At 41.4% G+C, this 19,904-nt stretch overlaps 2 protein-coding genes across 7 annotated transcripts in view; one reads left to right on the forward strand and one right to left on the reverse strand.

Moving 5' to 3' along the window:
• Positions 1–1,202: 1,202 nt before the first annotated feature.
• Positions 1,203–4,051, reverse strand: socs1a (suppressor of cytokine signaling 1a). The gene is made up of 2 exons (XM_089019520.1): positions 3,932–4,051; positions 1,203–3,041 (listed from the first exon to the last, which is right to left on the reverse strand). Exon 2 carries the CDS (start codon positions 2,988–2,990, stop codon positions 2,370–2,372), a length of 621 nt encoding a protein of 206 aa, XP_088875646.1. The 5' UTR covers positions 2,991–3,041; positions 3,932–4,051; the 3' UTR covers positions 1,203–2,369.
• prkcbb (protein kinase C, beta b) overlaps positions 2,958–19,904 on the forward strand; it is a 57,710-nt gene continuing 40,763 nt past the window's right edge. For 2 of the 6 annotated variants that reach the window (XM_089019519.1, XM_089019514.1), the window contains exons 1-4: positions 4,125–4,201; positions 8,719–8,770; positions 9,539–9,985; positions 11,131–11,162. In XM_089019519.1, the coding sequence (XP_088875645.1) occupies positions 9,807–9,985; positions 11,131–11,162 (211 nt within the window). In that variant the 5' untranslated portion in view covers positions 4,125–4,201; positions 8,719–8,770; positions 9,539–9,806. Of the gene's footprint in view, positions 3,065–4,124; positions 4,202–8,594; positions 8,771–9,538; positions 9,986–11,130; positions 11,163–19,904 lie in introns of those variants that run through there. The other 4 variants (XM_089019517.1, XM_089019518.1, XM_089019516.1 and 1 more) reach the window with 4 other exon arrangements.

Raw genomic sequence — 19,904 nt, forward strand, 5'->3', positions numbered from 1 at the left:
TCCGAAGGCATGTCGAGAGACAGGAAGTGACAAATGTGTTTCCTAATCAGATTGTTCTTCCTGTCTTCAAAGAAGTCTTGTGTGTGTGCACGTGTGGAAGAGGTGTTCCGGGCAATCTGATGATGCATCGGTGAGTAATTTACCACGAATGCAGTGTCACCGTGAGAAAGACTGAAGGTTGACGCTGCAAATTCCAAATACAGTGAGACCTCAACTTACGAACTTAATTGGTTCCCAGACAGAGTGTGTAAGGCGAAAAGTGTGTATCTCAAAAAAAAATTCCCATAGGAAACCATTAAAATGGGAATAATCCGTTCCCGGGTTTCCATAAAATATACTTTTCAACTAAATAAGCCTTAAAACTACACACAGCATACCTTATTCTATGTATAATAAATGTGCTATTGTATTGTAATGAAAGAAATACATTGCATTGTATCATAAAGTCACTTTATTTACATTTGTGATGGTCATTTATGGCTTGATGGAATGGCATTGGAGGTCGAAGGTCAAAGGGAATTGCTGTTTGGAAAGAGAGGCGCATTACATGACGACTGTAATTAAAAAAATAAACTGTGCTGTAAAATAAAGTTTTATTCAAGTCTTTTTGATGGTCGTTGATGGCTTATGGAAGGAGAGTCACCTTCCATAAGGACTGTTGGTGCTGTTCGGTCGTGTGCTTCCGCCGAAGATCACTCCGCCAGCTGTGGTGGGTGTGTATTATGAAAATAGTGCTTATTATAAGGTTTAATTTTCATAAATTTGAGGTTTGTAAGAAAAAAAGTTTGTAAGTTGAGGTCTCACTGTAGTTTAGTAAACAGATAAAGAATGAGAAAGAAAAAAATATGAATCTGAAAGATATTTGCCCAGTGATATCAACCGTATTGCGATACGATACATTTATTATGCAAAAAATAGATAGCTAACTACATCGCTCGGCAGCTAGCTAGATCCCTCGTCAGCTAGCTAGGTAGATAGCCAGCTAGCGACCTATATAGCAAATAGCTAGCTAGGTAGCCAGCGAGCTAGCTAGCTAGATAGCCAGCTAATTAATTCCTAAATTATATGTTTCTGGAGTTATATGAGCTTGGAATGAGGGCAGCTGTCCAAAATACAATGCAATACATCCATTTTGTCATCTTTGTGCATTGATGGTGTGTTTATTCCAATATATTCATCCCACCCAAAAAAGAGGACAAGTACTTTCTTTTTTTATTCAAACAATATTCATATTAAATATGTTTTTTTGACGAATGTATCTGCATAGCAGACATAGCTGAACAATCGAGTGTCATTCAGAATATTAGAGTACAGTATCGCTACAAAATGGAATCAGACGCGCCGGCTTTCAATTTCAAGCGCACCTTCCACCACATTTCCTTATTCTTGAGAGGTAAGAAGAAAAATGGCCAATTTTGATTGGATTCTTCTTCTGGTCCTTTTGTGTTTTCTGCGCTTCACGTTTTCTTTTTCTACATCATCCTCTGCGCAGTTCAAAGGAACAGCGTTTGAGCGCAGGAAAATGGAGGACGTTGCAGTTCATTCATTCATTCATTTAAATAGATAGAAAGCTAGCTAATAGGTAGATCACGAGTCCGCTAGATAGCTAGGTAGATCGCACGTCAGCTAGCTAGCTAATAGATAGCTAGCTAGATCGCGAGTCAGCTAGATATCTAGCTAGATCCCTAGTCAGCTAGATAGCTAGCTAGGTAGCCAACAAGCGAGCTATATAGAAAATACCTAGCTAGGTAGTCAGCTAGATCGCTAATAGATAGATAGCTACATCGCTCGTCAGCTAGATAGCTGATAGCTAGCTAGATCGCTCGTCAGCTAGATATCTAGCTAGATCCCTAGTCAGCTAGATAGCTAGTTAGCTAATAGATAGCTAGCTAGATCGCACGTCAGCTAGATAGCTAATAGATAGCTAGCTAGATCGCTCGTCAGCTAGATAGCTAATAGATATCTAGCTAGATCCCTAGTCAGCTAGATAGCTAGCTAGCTAGGTAGCCAACAAGCGAGCTATATAGAAAATAGCTAGCTACGTAGTCAGCTAGATCGCTAATAGATAGCTAGATTGCTCGTCAGCTAGATAGCTGATAGCTAGCTAGATATCTGGCTAGATCCCTAGTCAGCTAGATAGCTAGCTAGCTAGGTAGCCAACAAGCGAGCTATATAGCAAATAGCCAGCTAGGTATCCAGCTAGCTAGCTCGTAATTAATTCCTAAATGAATATGTGTCTGGAGTTATATGAGCTTGAAACTCGGACGGCTGTCGATAATACAATACAATGCAATACATCCATTTTGTCATCTTTGTGCGCTTCGAATTCATCAATTTGATGCAAAATAATAATAATAATAATAATAAGTTCATAACTTGTACGGGAATTCCAACAGGAAATCTTGGGCGGCGTTGGTGAGAGGCAGTTCCGAAACGTGCCTTCCGCCGCCGCAGAGCTCCATAATGCGCCTCCTGCACAGCTCCTGCAAGGTGGGCTCCCATTTCCTGTAAGGGACCCTCAGACTCCTTTTGGGGCAGTTGGCGTAATGTTCCAAAAGGGCGAAGATACTCGCAAACGTGCGCTCGTTGCCGGCCAGCGAGAACGTCTGCCGCTTGTAATCGATGCGCACGCTGACCGGTCCACCCTTGGCGTGATAGGACAGCGTGAAAAAAACATCTTTCTGACGACTGTCCCGGATCAGGAAGCTGCCCGGCGGCGAATCTTTCAGCATGCGGTGAGCCTCCTCCACCCCTAGGGGGCCCCAATAGAAGCCGCTTAGCTCCAGTTGGGCCGCCGTGTCCGTAATAATCCTGCAGTCCTCGATGCAGTTGAAGGTGGGGAAGTGGGTGGGGTGTTTGCACGGCGTGCACGCCGACTTTCGTTTGGGTTTCGGGACGACCAGGTGCTGAAGCGGCGCCAACTCGGAAGACCCCGAGGTCGAGGCGCCTGACAAGTGACCCTTGCTGTCGACGGCGCTGTTGGCTACCATCCTCCAGGAGGCTCCAAACCCTCTCCCATTTCGGACCACCGTAGTGGCGCCCTGAAAGACACACCACCAGGTCGGTGAGTCAACCACAATAAGTCTTTTATTTTGGAATCCAAATTTGAAAGATCATTAACTCATTCACTTTTTTTTTGTTTCCTAACTGACATCAGAAAAACGTTTACAGCATCTAAAATACGCAGGCTGATATTTGTAATCAAATGCAAAACACCAATAAAAATGACTTAAAGTGTCCCAAAACTGCCACAAAATGAGCTCTAAACTGGGGAGATTCACAAAGTCTGACTGCAAGGTTAAAATATCCCATCAATCAGGCTCCACAAACAACCCGCACAAGCCATCTGGACGCTTGATGCAAAAAGCTATCAACCGAGCTAAACAGAACACAATTGATGAGGAACTAGATAAAATTATCACATGGCAAGCACCTACAAGGGATCATTCCTCAAGATGGTGAAAGAAGATGGTTACGTTCCTCAAGTTTTTCATGCTGATGAAACCGGCCACTCCATTCCATCAAGCCATCAACGACCATCACAAAGGTAAATAAAATGACTTTATTATATAGTACAGTTCATTTCTTTAATTATAATACCATAGCACATTTATTATACATAAAATAAGGTATATTTTGTTTAGTTTTAAGGCTTAGAAAAGTAGAAAATTAGGTTTTATGGGGACCTGGGAACCGATTATTCTCATTTTAATGGTTTCCTATGGGAAATTATTTTTTGGGATACACACTTTTCACCTTACACACTGTCTGGGAACCAATTAAGTTCGTAAGCCAAGGTATCACTGTACTTTCTAGCAAGAGTTGATTATTTGTGTTTTTGCGGTTGTAGTTAATAGTGGGGGTGTGTGTGTGTGTGTGTGCAGAAGGGATGTTAAAAGACGTGCATGCGTGCATGCGTGAGAATTCTTACCGTTTTGTTTCAGTTTAATCCCCCAAAGTGGAGGCGGAGTTGCTTCACCGTCTCAGCCCAGACTGGTTTCGTTTGTGTTCAAGTTTACTTTCTGAATTTGGCTTTTTATAGTCGCTTGTCTCGTTTGGCCCCGCCTGTTTTGTTATTTTTTTTTTTTAAGCAACCGAATGAGTCAGAAAACGAAACTGAAACTCTTCTTTCATTTCGCGTCAAAGCGACGTGCTTTAACGGAAGACTTGAAGCCGCAAATCGTCATGAACTGGAGGAAAGGTCACCATCTGATTAGTTCTATTTTTTTTTTTTTTTGTATTTTTTGGGTAAATTATCGGGAGTATTTGTGTTTGACTGGTTTCGTTTCTGTTTTGGAATAAGGACCTCTCGTCACATTGTTTGGCGAGCGTTTAGAAAAGCCTCGGATGGGTGTGTGTGAGTGTGTACCAAGATCGTTCTTTCAAAACAAATAATTATCGTAATAGATCGTGGTTATATGATGTGTATTTTAAAGGACAACCGACGCCTCCACACAAGTTGTATCCATAATTTGTAAAATCACTTCAAATGATTTCTACTGAGCTTATCTTACAAAGATTCCAACGCATATAGCTATATTTTACGTTTTAAGACTCGCGCTGAATATTCAGGAAGTCTTAATTGTTGTCGAGTTGGTGACTGATACCACGTCTACTACATCTTCATTCGTCTTGTTTTTTTACATTTCACAGCAGCAAAGTTATGAAAGAAAGAGGAAAGGAAAGAACGAAGTAGAAAAAAACAAAATACAGGAGCTGCTGCAAAGGCAGCCACTCTCGCGGGCGCCATCTTGAAGTCAAAATAAGAAAATAATATGATAACACAAAGACACAGTCATTCAATCTTAACCACTTTGTGCACCCTCTATGTCGTAAAAAGAAGTTCTAGATGAAAGAGTAGAGGATAAAAGCATCCTTTTCAGCAGTGGATCAGGGACGTCATGGTAGAATGTGCATGTCTACTACAAGCTAAATGCTGAAAGCAAACACGCAGCTGTAGCATCCATTGACCAAAAGAGATTGTCTCACATCTCCTGTCCCACGTCAATCCACTTCAATTCCAAGCCGCGACAGTTCCACATACGCCACTAATATATTTTATTTCAATTTTTTTGAGGGGGGCTTCTGGTCGTTGTTTCGTTTACACGATCTTTCAGGATGTTCATTGTTTGTTCCACCATTTTGTTTCACGTCTAAAGTAGCTATCTAATCGCTCTCTATTCGCTAGCTAATAGCTATCTGTTCGCGAGCTATTAGCTATCTATTCTATCTATTCGCTAGCTATTAGCTATCTATTCGCTATCTATTCCCTACTTCCGGGTTGAGTGAACGCTGGCATGTGTGGCTACCGCTGCTCACCCACAGAAAAACGTATCCTGTGACTGTAAAGTGACCTTGAGAGTTTTGAAAGGCGCTTATACATGAAATGTATGAATGAAAGTAAGCTTAAAGACAATTTGAAATTATTTCATAAGATTTCATGGACAATATATAATTCACATCTGTCTGTGATTCAGATATTTTTGTAGGCCAGCAGAGAAGGCCTTGCAGGCCCCGACAGTCTACCACTATTAATAATAATAATAATAAAAATAATTGGAGATAAGAAAAATGTATCCTGTGACTGTAAAGTGACCTTGAGAGTTTTTAATGGCGCTTATAAATGAAATGTATAATAATAATTATTATTATTATTATTACTATTATTATTACTATTATAATTATTATACTTATTATTATGATTATTTATTATTATTATTACTATTATAATTATTATACTTATTATTATGATTATTATTATTATTATTATTATTATTATTACTATTATTAGTATTTGTATTACTTGTATTTTTTTTTTTTACTTTGTTTCCGGGTTGAGTGAATGCTGGCGCGTGTGGCTGCCACTGCTCACCCGCAGAAAAAAATATTCTGTGACTGTAAAGTGTCCTTGAGAGTTTAGAAAGGTGCTGATAAATGAAATGTATTATTATTATTATTAGTATTATTATTTGTATTATTATTTCATTATTATTAGTCATGGAATTGCATGAACTTCCTGGTCCGGAAGTGGAAAAGTCTTCTTGTAAGCTTTTGCTTGCATGGTTGTAAGTAATAAGGAAGAAAAACCAGCAAAGTCACCAACGGGGAATGACGAGTAATCAACACCTATCATCTTTGTTTCTACTTTATTAATTATGTTTTTTGTTTTGTTTCCTTGTAGCATCACAACCATTCAGAACGCGTCATTTGTCACATTTTAGTTACTAGCCATGATCACGCGATGATGTGTATTTGGTACAATTCCCGCATCGCATTTTTGGCCATTTTTTCTTGTAACGCTGTTTCTATTGGGATTTTGTTTAAATTTATATAATGGATTTGTTATGTAACTTGCAATGATGTCATTGTTTTATAAGAAGAGATCGCTTTGATTCGAAATGTCCACAGAAATGTAAACTGATCCGAGCTTTCGTTTTCAGCTGCGATCACATTTCTAAAATTCAAGTGATTTTACTGCCAAACCAACACAAAATGTCGTACCTCAATTTAGCCCGTCGAGTCCCAAAACTTAAAAATAAAAGTAGATCAGCAAGAAGTGAATTGAAATGCTACTTAGTTTATGTATTTACATATTTATCTATGTAGTTATTTATTTATTTATTAGTTTTATTTTATGTGTGTGTCAGAGATATGACAGTCAGACACTGTGGACCAAGACTCGAACCCCTACTGCCGGCAGGAGACGTAGCCATTCATGACAGACGTCTGAATTCTGCAGCCCTCTTCCAAGCTATTTATTGAGAGTATATGCAAATATACTCTCATATATATATATATATAGTCATCTCATATATACTCTCATATATATAGTGACAACCGACGTCACTTTTTTGTTATTTAACTGACATCAGAAAAACGTTGTATAGCATCTAAAATACCCAAAACACGCAGTGTGATATTTTTATTCAAATGCTAAACACCAATAAAAATGACTTAAAGTGTCCAAAAATGAAACCGGAAATGACCAGTTTCAGAAGGTCCCGCCCCCTTGTTCGTGACGTCACACAAAAACGTCTTGCATTGCTGGAGAATCAAAACAATGGCTTCAGATTCGGAGAAGATGCTTTCTTGTTACACATCCAGTTATGAATATGATTCAAATAGTTCCGAAGAGGAAATCATACATGTTTGCAATCGATGAAAGAATTTATTTCGTGCCATTTTGAGGCAACATTGGGGGGAACTGTCTCACCCCAAAAAAAGAGGCACAAAATGGCGACCTCCTGTGGCCACCTCAGTTTCCACAGTCAATTCCAAGCCACGGCAGTTCCACATATGCCCCTAATATATTTTATTTTTATTTTTTAGGGGGGCTCCTGGCGTTTGTTTCGTTTACACGATCTTTAAGGATGTTCATTGTTTGTTCCGCCATTTTGTTTCATGTCTAAAGTACTAATAGTTATCTATTCCCTCGCTAATAGCTATCTATTCGCTAGCTAGCTTGCTTGCTATCTATTTGAATTCCTTCCGGGTTGAGTGAACCCTGGCGCGTGTGGCTGCCGTTGCTCACCCACAGAAAAACGTATCTTGTGACTGTAAAGTGACCTTGAGAGTTTTGAAAGGCGTTCTGATTATGATCTGATGCAGTTGGGCGATAACATTGCAGTCATGGGAAGCCTTTAAAGGTCACTTAGTGAAAGCGAAAGTAGCTTAAAATCCGTTGGGGCAATTAAGGCTTCCTGGAAACGCTTTAAGCGCAAGAAAGCGAAGGATAAACATCTGGACGGCGTTTACATGGAAATGGATGTCAAGTCGAGGGCCGTAAAATACGCCGTCGGGCCAGAAATGGCCAATGGCGGCTTTTAATAAAAATCCGAATTAGAACCTGTTACAGAAGAAAAAGGAACCGCTGCTGGTGTACTTTTTGTTCTACGGAAGATGAAAGTCTGATTAACGTATTTCGGCGGTTAACTATTAACCACTTCTCTAAAAAAAAAAAATTGGGGTGAAAAACGGTCCTTTTTCAGACTCATTTTTGTATTTATGTTATAATAATAATACATTTCTAAGCGCCTTTCAAAACTCTCAAGGACACTTTACAGTGACTGAATTTTTTTTTTGTGTGCGGGTGAGCAGCGGCAGCCACATGCGCCAGCATTCACTCAACCCAGAAGTAACTCAAATAGATAGAAAGCTAGCTAGATAGCCAACAAATACCTAGCTAGATAGCCAGCCAGCTAGATAGTGAATAGATAGCTAGCTCGAGATATTTTTTTTTTCATGCTTGGGTGCCGATAAAGCACTGGAAGTGTTTATTTAGTCGTGTGTTTTTTTGGGGGGGGTTATTTATTTTTCTGATTTATGTATTTATTTGTTGTTTGTTTGTTTATTTGTTATTAATGTATTTATTTCTTTGTTGATTTGTTTTTAATGTATTCATTTACTTTGTTTATTTTTTATTATTTTCCTGTTAATTTGTTGTCAGTTTTATCTATTTACTTATGTATTTGTTCATTATTTTTTTATTAATTTATTCACTTATTTATTTTTTAATGCTGGTTATGAAAACAGTTTGGAAATCCTATCCAGTTTGTTCAACAAAACAATATCAAACGTGCATATCAAATATTTGACTGACTTTGCTCAATTGCATGTTCTTCGTTTTTTTTTTGAATACATACGTATTTAAATTCAGCTGGACAGAAAAGCCAGTCTGAGAAGACAGTTGAAGAATTGTATATGTCCTTTGTCCGCTAGAGGGTGCCGTTGTACAGCGTCATGGACTTTCCGATGGTGGAATGAAATACAGGTACATGTACTGTTATCTCTCTCTGTGTATCTCTCTCTCTCTCATTTTCTCTCGCTCTCTCTCTCACTCTCGCTTGCTCTCTCATTCTCATTCTCTCTCGCATTCTCTCTCTCATTCTCGCTCTCTCATTCATTCTCTCATTCATTCTTGCTCTCTCATTCTCTCTCTCTCGCTCTCTCATTCTCTCTCATTCTCGCTCTCTCTTTCTCTCATTCATTCTCTCTTTCTCTCTCATTCTTTCTCTCGCTCATTCACTCTCTCTCTCTCTCTCTCTCTCTCTCTCTCTCTCTCTCTCTCTCTCTCTCTCTCTCTCTCTCTCTCTCTCTCTCTCTCTCTCTCTCTCTCTCTCTCTCTCTCTCTCTCTCTCTCTCTCTCTCTCTCTCTCTCTCTCTCTCTCTCTCTCTCTCTCTCTCTCTCTCTCTCTCTCTCTCTCTCTCTCTCTCTCTCATGCTCTCTCTCTCTCTCATGCTCTCTCTCTCTGTCTCTCTCTCTCTCTCTCATGCTCTCTCTCTCTCATGCTCTCTCTCTCTCTCTCTCTCTCTCTCTCTCTCTCTCTCTCTCTCTCTCTCTCTCTCATGCTCTCTCATGCTCTCTCTCTCTCTCTCTCTCTCTCTCTCTCTCTCTCTCTCTCTCTCTCTCTCTCTCTCTCTCTCTCTCTCTCTCTCTCTCTCTCATGCTCTCTCTCTCTCTCATGCTCTCTCTCTCTCTCTCTCTCTCTGCTCTCTCTCTCTCTCTCTCTCTCTCATGCTCTCTCTCTCTCTCTCTGAGGCACGCCCCCACGGCCTGCCACCCGTCGTGCACGCGCTGGGAGGCAAACGAGGAAGCTTTGGGCGTGCAGTGTAGCTCGTCACCTCCACTCCACATTGAAATCAGCAATCATCCGGTGAGCAGGTTCACCTTGTCAATTGAGCAGCACGAAGCAAAAAAAGTTTTTATTTGCTCCCTTTTTAAAATAAAAAAAAACACGCCATTGGCATTAGTTTTGTCTGGCGCAAACTTGCGGTGTTGCTGAAAAACTCTGCAAGTCGCTTGGAGCATGGCTGACGGCGCGACGGCGAACAGCGACGGCGAAGACGGACCCCGACAGCCCACGAGGGGCTTCGCTCGCCAAGGAGCCCTTCGCCAGAAAAACGTCCATGAAGTGAAGGACCACAAATTCATCGCGCGCTTCTTCAAGCAGCCCACCTTCTGCAGCCATTGCACCGACTTCATCTGGTGAGCGCAGCTGCCTCCGATCAATCGACCGATCTATTGAATGCTTGTTCGCGGTAGTCCGTTTAAGTTTGGGGACAAAAAGAAACGATGTGCGTTATCGCAACTTGTGCGGACTTTGCGACGTAAACAACGAATTCCATCATCGCCGTGCACTTGTTGATGCCCTCGGGAACAAAATGGCTGCTACAAGTTCATCAATTCCATCGTTCGTTTCCAGCTAAGATGGATACTAATTAGATCTTGCTTGAAAGTAGTATATTACGGACGAATTGTCTTACTCGGGAGACAATCCAAATCTACACGCTTGTCAGGCAGCCATTTTACCACTTTGCCCTAATTTGACATGTTTATTTTTAGCTTTGTTGTGTGTCCTTCCCGACACCACGATAATGCAACTCCTGTTTATCTACCTGTCGATCTATTGATCTATCTGTCAATCTATCTGTCATCCATCTATCTATCTGTTGATCCATTGCTCTATCTCTGTCTATCTACCTCTATGTACCACTATATCTACTGTATCTATCGATCTCTACCTATCAATCTACCGATCTTTACCTATCAATCTATAGATCCCTGCCTATCAATCTATCAATCCCTACCTAACAATCTACCGATCTCTACCTATCAATCTACCGATCTCTACCTATCAATCTATAGATCCCTGCCTATCAATCTATCAATCCCTACCTATCAATCTATCAATCTCTACCTATCAATCTACCGATCCCTACCTATCGATCTCATGATCCCTACCTATCGATCTGTCGAGTCCTCCCTACCGATCTCTCGATTCCTACCTATCGATCTATCGATCCCTACCTATCGATCTGTTGATTGATCCCTACCTATCGATTGCTGATCTACTTAGCGATCTCTCGATTTCTACCTATCGATCTATCGTTTCCTACCTACCGATCTCTACCTATTGCTCAATCAATCTATCAACCTCTTTCTATCTTTTAATCGATCTATTGATGGATCTCCATCTATCGAGCTATCTCTTTCTATCCATCCATTACACACCCTGGAAGATGAAACAAAAAAATCAATAAAATCCACATATATCGGTTTACATTATTGCGTACGACGATGCCCGGCACCATTTTTTTCAACCTGTGACCTTTTGTGTCTTCTCTTCACAGGGGTTTTGGCAAGCAAGGATTTCAATGTCAAGGTAGGAAAACCCCTTCCCCTCCCCTTTTGCAGTTTCAAAGTTCTTGTACAAACGTACCGAAGCCTTTAAATTGCTTCTGTCATCGCAGTTTACTGTTTAAATGAAGATTTGAGAGATCCGAACATTGACACGGGAATGTTGGTGAGGAAGCTATATGTGCAAACGATTTGCTGGCGGAGTCACAAGTCTGGAAGCGGAGGCTGGACTCGATGATTGAGTCACGCAGAGAAGCAAAACTGGAGGTGGAGGTTCAATTATTTGTCTGTAATCGACCGCCGCAATGCTAATGACACCGTTTGACAACGGAGCCCATTGGTCTGCCGTCCATCTCGAGAAGATAGTGTGTAGAAATTTGGGTTGTTTTTGCTTGCCGTCTATACTTTGTGATGTTAGCTTCATTCGAAACATAGAAGAAGAAAAGCCGTTTGCACAGTTCAAAGTCCCGAAGCCGAGAATCTGCGCTAAGTCAGCTCTGATCCCCCTTTAAGTCTTCGTCTGTTGCTTGATTTTCTTCTTCTTTTGCTTTCTTACTTTAGTGTCCTTGTCTCCCATCTGGACAAATGACAACCTTTCCTTTAGGCTCGCGAATGCTAAAAAAGGGACACACATCGTTAATAATACTGCTGCGCCTTGTAAATATAAAACATTATTCAATCAACGGGGATGTAGTCAAGGATTTTTTTTTGTACGTCTCCTAGCAACAGTGGAACACAACTGCCTATATGCCACCACGCCTGAAGAAGTGCTGTTCAGCACAGCGTGTGTGATAGCTGATAATTAGCTGGGGCGAATATGCGCTGCATCAATGGTGTCCTTTCCCAACGCATCCGCTGCGCTGCGGGTGGGTTGTGTGTGTGTGTGTTTTAAGACTAGTCTTGTGAGGACCACTAACATTTTATACCATACGTACTGAGGACATTTTTGACAAGTGAGGACCTTTTGGCCGGTCCTTACAAGTTTTTAAAGGCTTCTCGTGGATCTATATATGCATCTGTTAAAGTTTCAGAGAGGTCCTCAGAAATTCACAGAAAATGATTTTTGGGTGTGTATTTTCATTTCACTCGGATACACACTTTTTATTCACTGTGTGTGTTTATGTGTGTGTGTGTGCGTGGTGAATGAGAGGAAAACGTTCATACCACAAAAAGTAAAACCATATTTTAACCAAATTCACTACAGCGGTGAAGACTTTGAATGTAGCCATTCAGAAACCTCACTCCTGCTGTTATTTCAGTTTCAAGTCCACTTGTTTTTAAAGAAGTTGAAGTGGGAAATTGGGTGACATTTAGTGTTCAAATGTAACACTAGTTCTTCTCTTACTTATCAGCAACGGTGGTCCTCACTCCTTATCTGGAGGTATCCGGACCTCACAAAACCATTGAAACGGGAATGTGTGTGTGTGTGTGTGTGTGTTTGGGGAAGGGGTGGAAGGCAGTGTTGTAGGTGGAGGGGTAACTGGGAATTATTAGCAATAGCAAAATGAGGCATCGTGAAGCAATGAAAAAAAATGTTTTTTTTCTTCTCTTTCTTGGTTTTTGTTGCTACTGTCAACAATTATCCGACACGCCTGCTGTGGGTATTCATCACAGTGTGAGAATGTGATCCTTCTCCTCCATTTATGTCCCAGGCAGAAGAAAATTGGAGAGATTTGATTGTCCCATGGTCTATTTTTTTTTATGTGGAATAATAATCATGTTGTCGGAAAATCATTCTGTGTGAGTGAAGCGTCTGGTTTCTGCAATCTGACCAAAATAGCGCAAATCCAGCGAGGCAGCTGATGGGAAATGAGTGCGAGAGGTGCATACTGCAAAGACATTCCAGCCGGAGTTGGTGGATGAGATTTTTGACCAAAAATTCCCCCCTGCATGAAGTAGATAATGGACAGGTAAGAAGTGGTACAGAAACGAGAAGAGATAAATGACGTGAGAGTCGAGATGCACTTCAAACAAACCCGTAAATGCCTTCGTTGCTTTAGCTATTAGCACAAGATTTACACTTCTGTGGTTTTTTTACTTATCGATCTAGCTATCTCGCTAATTCGCTATCTCGCGATCTCTCTATCTAGCTATCTAGCTATTAATCTCTCTCGCTACCTTTCAGAATCAGAATCAGAAAACCTTTATTCGTCCCACAATGGGGACATTTGCACATCTAGCTAACGAGTTATATATCTAGCTATATATCTAACTAGGTATTTATCTAGATAGCTATGTAGCTATCTACATACCTATGTACCTAGCTATCAAGCGATCTCACCTCATCTCATTAGCTAGCTAGCTAGCTATCTCTATCTAGCTATCTCTGTATCTAGCTAGCTATATATCTAACTAGCTATCTACCTTAATAGCTCCTTAGCTATCTACCTAGCTGTGTACCTAGCTATCTATCTAGCTATCTCGTTAACTCGCTATCTCTCTACAGTATTGAGCTATCTAGCTATCAATCTCTCTATCTAGCTATCTAGCTACCTCTCTATCTAGCTATCTCTCTAGCTAGCTAGCTTGCTATCTCTCTAGCTATCTAGTTATCTATCTCTATCTAGCTATCTACCTAGCTAGGTATCTAGTGAGCTATCTACCTATCTATGTACCTAGCTATCTATCTAGCTATCTCGTTAACTTGCTAACTCGCTATCTTGCTATGTCTCTATCTCTACAATATCTAGCTATCTAGCGATCAATTTCTCTATCTCGCTACCTAGCTACCTCGCTATCTAGCTAGCTAATTACTATCTCTCTATCTAGCTATCTAGTTATCTATCTCTAGCTAGCTATCTCGCTATCTAGCTAGCTATATATCTAACAAGCTATCTACCGAACTAGCTACTTAGCTATGGACCTCGCTATCTACTAGCTCTCTACCTAGCTATCTACCTAGCTATTTACCGAGCTATCTATCTCGCTATTTACCTAGCTATCTAACTATCTAGCCCCCCCCCCCAACCTTTATTTTGAAATTCAGTTTCTTCTTCCTTCGATTGCTGAGTGTCGGTAGTTCCTCTCACATCTCAGGTACTTCCGCAGATCTAACCCGAGTGGGCGCCGGGTCTAAAAAAACACGACTCCCACGCTCACAAACATTGATTGAGTTCCCAAGGCAAAAGAGGGAGCATAGCGGATAGGTTCTGTTCTGTCTTTTTACCGGGAAATGCTTTCATGCCTGTCAACTTTTACGTTTTCCTCGGTTTTTAATGTTTTTTTTTTTCATCATTTCAAATAATGTACGGCGTACTACAACAAAAGCAATACTCAACGGGATAGAACACAGGTGTCAAAGTTAAGGCCCAGGAGCCGAATCTGGGCCCGCCACATCATTTTATTCGGTCCGCGAAAGTCGGTAAATTACAATAACTCCCTGAACGACTATCTATCGAGCTATCTATTAGGTATATTGCTATATAGCTTGCTGGCTATCTAACTATTAGCTATCTATTGGCTATCTCGCTAGCTGGCTTTCTATCTATATGAGTTACTTCCGGGTTGAGTGACCGCTAGCGCGTGTGGCTGCCGCTGCTCACCCAGAGAAAAACTTATCCTGTTACTGTAAAGTGACCTTGAGAGTTTTGAAAGGCGCTTATAAATGAAATGTATTATTATTATTATTATTATTATTAATATTAATATTAATATTATTCAGCACAGTCTCCTCCTTGATGAATGTCGTGGTCAAAAATGCTGAAAAACAATCCGTATGCATCAGCTCTTATCATTTATCATTTTATTTATGGTTTTACATTTTTATTATTTATTGTAAAGTGTTCTTGGGTGCTTTGAAAGGCACTTGTAAATTAAATGTATTATTATGAACTCAAATAGATAGAAAGCTAGATAGCTATTAGATAGCTAGCTAGATCGCTCGTCAGCTAGATAGCTAATAGGTAGATAGATCGCTCGTCAGCTTGGTAGCTAACAGATAGCTAGCTAGGTAGCCAGCTAGCGAGCTAGATAGCTAATAGATAGCAAATAGATAACTAGCCAGGTAGCCAGCTAGATAGCTCGTTAGGTAGCCAGCTAATTAATTCCTAAAAGCGGTCCCTCAACCCGGAAGTAACTCATCTAGATAGCTAATAGCTAGTTAATAGATAGCTAGCTAGATAGCTAATAGCTAGTTAATAGATAGCTAGCTAGCTAGATAGCAAATTAGGTTAGCTTTTGTCAGTTGGAGTCGGATGTCTTTGGCAGTCCGATGGAAAGCAGCTAACTATGTCAACCGTTGCTCCGTAGACACTTTAACCCTTTCGTAGCCGGACGGTATCCTAGCAACAGGGGCAGAGAGCAGTCATCCTGGACCTTTTTTTAATGGCCCTGCGTCCTGGTTTATTTGCCTTTGCGTTGCCCCGCACGCCATCCAAGACAGGCTCAACTTTTTTTTTCCTCCTATTCATTAGCTAGCATACAGTATGTTGCGATATTTTAAGAATCTTTTCCACTGTTAGCGTTGTTTTTTTTTAGTGTTATGATGCGCCGTTTGAGTGCACACGTGAGAAGACCAACGCGCAGCCAGACAGCGTTGGTCCGTTGCCAAGCATCGAGCGAATCATTGTAGACATTGCCCTGCTTTGCCAAAGACGCCGCACGCACGACTGTATACAGTACACACAAGAGCGCTCACGGCCCTTATATTCAGGGATGTATCCGGGCCGCGCCCTTGCGCCATTTTGACAACCACTGCGGCAACTTTGTCTATTACGATTAGCGCATATTAGCACCACTTATGACAAAGAGTGATACCTCGGTTTACGAACCCCTTGTCTTACGAACTTTTCGGTTTACGAACGTTAACGTGTGTATCCCGAAAAATAGTTCATATGCCAAGGGTGAAAATGTTCCCTTGGCATATGAACTATTTTTCGGGATACACACGGAACTGCTACAATTAGTGATGTGTCGTTCGCGAACGAGCCTGTTCTCCTAACAAGAAAATGGCCGCCGGCTTGTTTTGGTCCTCTATTCCCCGCCCCCAGTCTTCGGTTAAATCCACGTGATTGGTCAAGAACGCAGCAGTGAGGGGAGGTGGTTTAAACATTAAAGAGACAGACAAACGACAACGAGGGAGTGACATAATGGATAGAAACACTGACACTGACATTTGGACTCGTTTTAACTTTGATCGTTCAAAAGCAGAGTGTAGTGTAGATGGTTGCGATATGGAAGGTGAGAACAGGAGTAAAACTCTAAAAGACATTAACAACTTTTTTGGGGGTCTTATACAGTACTGTACTCTTCTCGTGATGATGCTTTCCAATCCTGGCATTTCATTTTCTTACCATCTGACACGAAAACGACAAAAGTGACTTGTTTTGTGGGGGAGTCGAGTCACTAAGTGCTATTTGCATGGCAAGTGTGAGGGAGGAGGGCACAGGAGTTGTCCACTCCCAACTTGATTTGACACCACAAGAGGTCCGCGTGTGTGTGTGTGTGTGTGTGTGTGTGTGTGTGTGTGTGTGTGTGTGTGTGTGTGTGTGTGTGTGTGTGTGTGTGTGTGTGTGTGTGTGTGTGTGTTAGGCTGGACATGTTGAGTCGCTGGTTTTTCAGGTCGCACTGTGGAGGCTGAAGTACTGTTGTTTTAAGAGGAAACTAAGAGCCCTCCACGCTTACGCAAATGGAAGGAAAGCAAAGGGCGGAAAGCCTGAGTTGATGCACAACGCCTCTTTTTATACGTTTTTTTTGAGTGAGTGAATGAGTGACAGTGTGGGTGTGAGAGGGTGAGTGAGTGAGTGAGTGTGTGTGTGTGTGTGTGTGTGTGTGTGTGTGTGTGAGAGAGAGAGAGAGAGTGAGTGTGTGTGTGAGAGACTGTGAGAGAGTGTTAGAGGGAGTGAGAGTGAGTGAGTGAGCGGGAGTGAGAGAGTCTGAGTGAGATGGAGTGAGTTAGAAAGTGAGTGAGAGAGAGTGTGTGAGAGAGGGAGTTAGAGACTGAGAGAGAGTGAAAGCGTATAAGAGAGTGTGAGAGAGAGTGTAAGAGAGAGAGAGTGAGTGAGAGACTGTGAGAGAGTGTGAGAGGGAGTTAGAGGGAATGAGAGCGTGAGAGAGAGTGTGTTAGAGAGTGAGAGAGAGTGAGGGAGTTCGTGTTAGAGGGAGTGAGAGTGAGTGAGCGGGAGTGAGAGAGTGTGAGTGAGAGGGAGTGAGTTAGAAAGTGAGTGAGAGAGAGTGTGAGAGAGAGAGAGAGTGAAAGCGTATAAGAGAGTAAGAGTGAGTGACAATGAGAGACAGTGTGTGAGAGGGATAGAGGGAATGAGAGCGTGAGAGAGAGTGTGTTCGAGAGTGAGTGTGAGAGCAAGTGAAAGAGTGTCAGATGGTCAGCAGTCAATTCCAAAGTTCTTTTTATAAATTCATAGCGTACAACTTGATACAAAATCAATCGGGGTCTTCTGTTGACGTTCCGGCACAAAAGAGGTTGGGGGGGGGGGGGGCTTTCAAATATATTGCCCTTCTGCACCGATGCACAAGAGTGATTAAAAAAAAAAGAGGTAATCCCAATATAATCTCACGTCGGTTCACCGGTATTGACTGCCGATGAGTGATTGTTGTCTGCAGTGGATGGATGGGAAATTCTACCTTTGAACCCCGACCTCCGACCCCCCGTTCACCCCCCGTTGAGTGGAGTCCTCCGTGATCTCCCTTTTTGAAAGTCACACCAAAGATGATCGCTTGGGATTGGACACAAGAAGATGAGTGGATTGAAGTGAGGGGAGGGAAAGAGGAGGCAACCATCGGGGTGTTGAATCACTCTGACCCTTCTCCCATCTTCACGAGCATTGTGGGTATTTATAACCGTGGCGTAGGCTGTTCAACCCCCCCTTTACGTAAGCCCGTATACACACGCGCTAAGGGAAAAACGTGCATTTTGTTTGGATTATTGACTTCCTGCCTCCTTGTCCGCCTTGTATCGCTGTCTGCCCACCTGCTCAGCGGGATTGTTTTGCTTCACCGAGACAGTCTGAAAAGTGCAAAATGTGAACAGTAGTCTGTCTCAACTCTCTTCACTCACAAAAGTGAGAAAATGGATAGAAAACACAGTGACATTTGGGACTCGTTTCAACTTTATTGATCGTTCAAAGACAGAGTGTAGACTGCAAGGTTAAAATATCGCATCAATCAGTCTCCACAAATAACCAGTACAAGCCATCTGGACAATTTGAATGGAACATACAAGCAAGGGAACCAGTTATTAATGAAGTTTCTAGTGTGTCTGCCTGCATCTGTTGCTATGTCAACTTCTAAGATGGACAATCCAAAGCTCCTTGAGACACTTGTTTCTATTTATAATTGTATTTTATTGATTGTATTCTATTTATGATTGTATTTTATTTATGAAAGTATCTATGCTTGTCTGTGACTGTAAAGTGACCATGAGAGTTTTGAAAGGCGATTTATGCAAAATCAAGCCATCAACGACCATCACAAAGGTAAATAAAACAACTTTATTATACTGTACAGTATATTTCTTTAATTAAAATATCATAGCACATTTATTATACACAAAATATGGTATATTTTGTGTCGCTTTAAGGTTTATTTAGTTGAAAATTAGGTTTTATGGGGACCTGGGAACGGATTATTCTCATTTTAATGGTTTCCGATGGGAAATTAATGTTTGGAATACACACTTTTCGCCTTACACACACTTTCCGGGCACCAATTAAATTCGTAAACCAAGGTTTTCACTGTAATGTGTTCCATCACCACAGAAAAAAAATATACACGGGATTCTACAGCCCAGATAAAAAAAAAAAAAATCACATCCCACCACAAATTAACTGTCTATTCCATTGACATTTATTGTTTTTCTTTTGCCCAAATGTGGTCACTAAAACGACATTTCCAGCAAGTCCGATCAGGTTGAAATAGTGAAGCAGTAAATGGTTGTAAGGGTAGTGCAGTCCAATCCATATTGTAGCGACACGAGCTGGTGTGTTTTGCATCGATGTGACATCTCAATGTGGGCCATGGCTGGACTCTCGATGTCATGGCATCTCTTTCTCTTTTTTTCACATGCACACCCGCGTTCTGGCAGCTCATTAGTGGAAAATGCTATGCAACATTGGTCTTCTGCCAACATTTCGTAGAAGAATATGTGAGAAGCGCGGAGCAGAGTAGAAAAAAAAAGGAAATGTGATGGGAGCTTTTGAAAAAAGGGGAAATAATGTGGAAAATAACACAGAAACAGCGGCAATTAACTCATTCACTGCCATTCACAAATTTATTCGGGAATTGAAAATATGACGCGAAGCTGCCATTCCCAAATTTGTTCGGGTTTTGTTTATTATTATTTTTTCTCATGCTTGGGTGCCGATAAAGCACTGACCATGACATGTGGCAATGTTTTTTTTCCCTTCCTCCAATCGGTGTGGCTTCTGTATCACTCTATCTGTTCCCGAAAAGCCCTGATTGATTGTTGTAAAATCTGAAGCGGAGGTAGACCGGTACGGCCTGCAAGGCCTTCTATGCTGGCCTAAAAAATTTTTATCAGAATCACAGATTGATTTTAACTCATTGGCGCTGACATTCCCGAATTTATTCGGGTTTTTTTTTTTCTTGCGGGGGTTGCTGATAAAGTGCTGGTCAAACCTCTGGTAATGTTTTTCCCTTTCACGAGGGAGCAGCATTTGCCTTTTGTCCATGTTAGCACTTTCTTACAGCTTCAGCTGTTGTTAAAGCGCGTCTCATTCCACCATGACATCCCTGATCCACTGCTGAAAAGGACGCTTTGATCCTCTCCTCCTCTTTCATCTAGAACTGCTTC

The sequence above is a fragment of the Hippocampus bargibanti genome, linkage group LG17 (genome assembly GCF_051943395.1).
Source record: "Hippocampus bargibanti isolate YZ-2025 linkage group LG17, ASM5194339v1, whole genome shotgun sequence".
Lineage (NCBI taxonomy): Eukaryota > Metazoa > Chordata > Actinopteri > Syngnathiformes > Syngnathidae > Hippocampus > Hippocampus bargibanti.

What these genes read in the sequence shown, in the direction of transcription:
- socs1a (XM_089019520.1), bottom strand. Translation starts at nt 2,990, where the DNA reads ATGGTAGCCAACAGCGCCGTCGACAGCAAGGGTCACTTGTCAGGCGCC.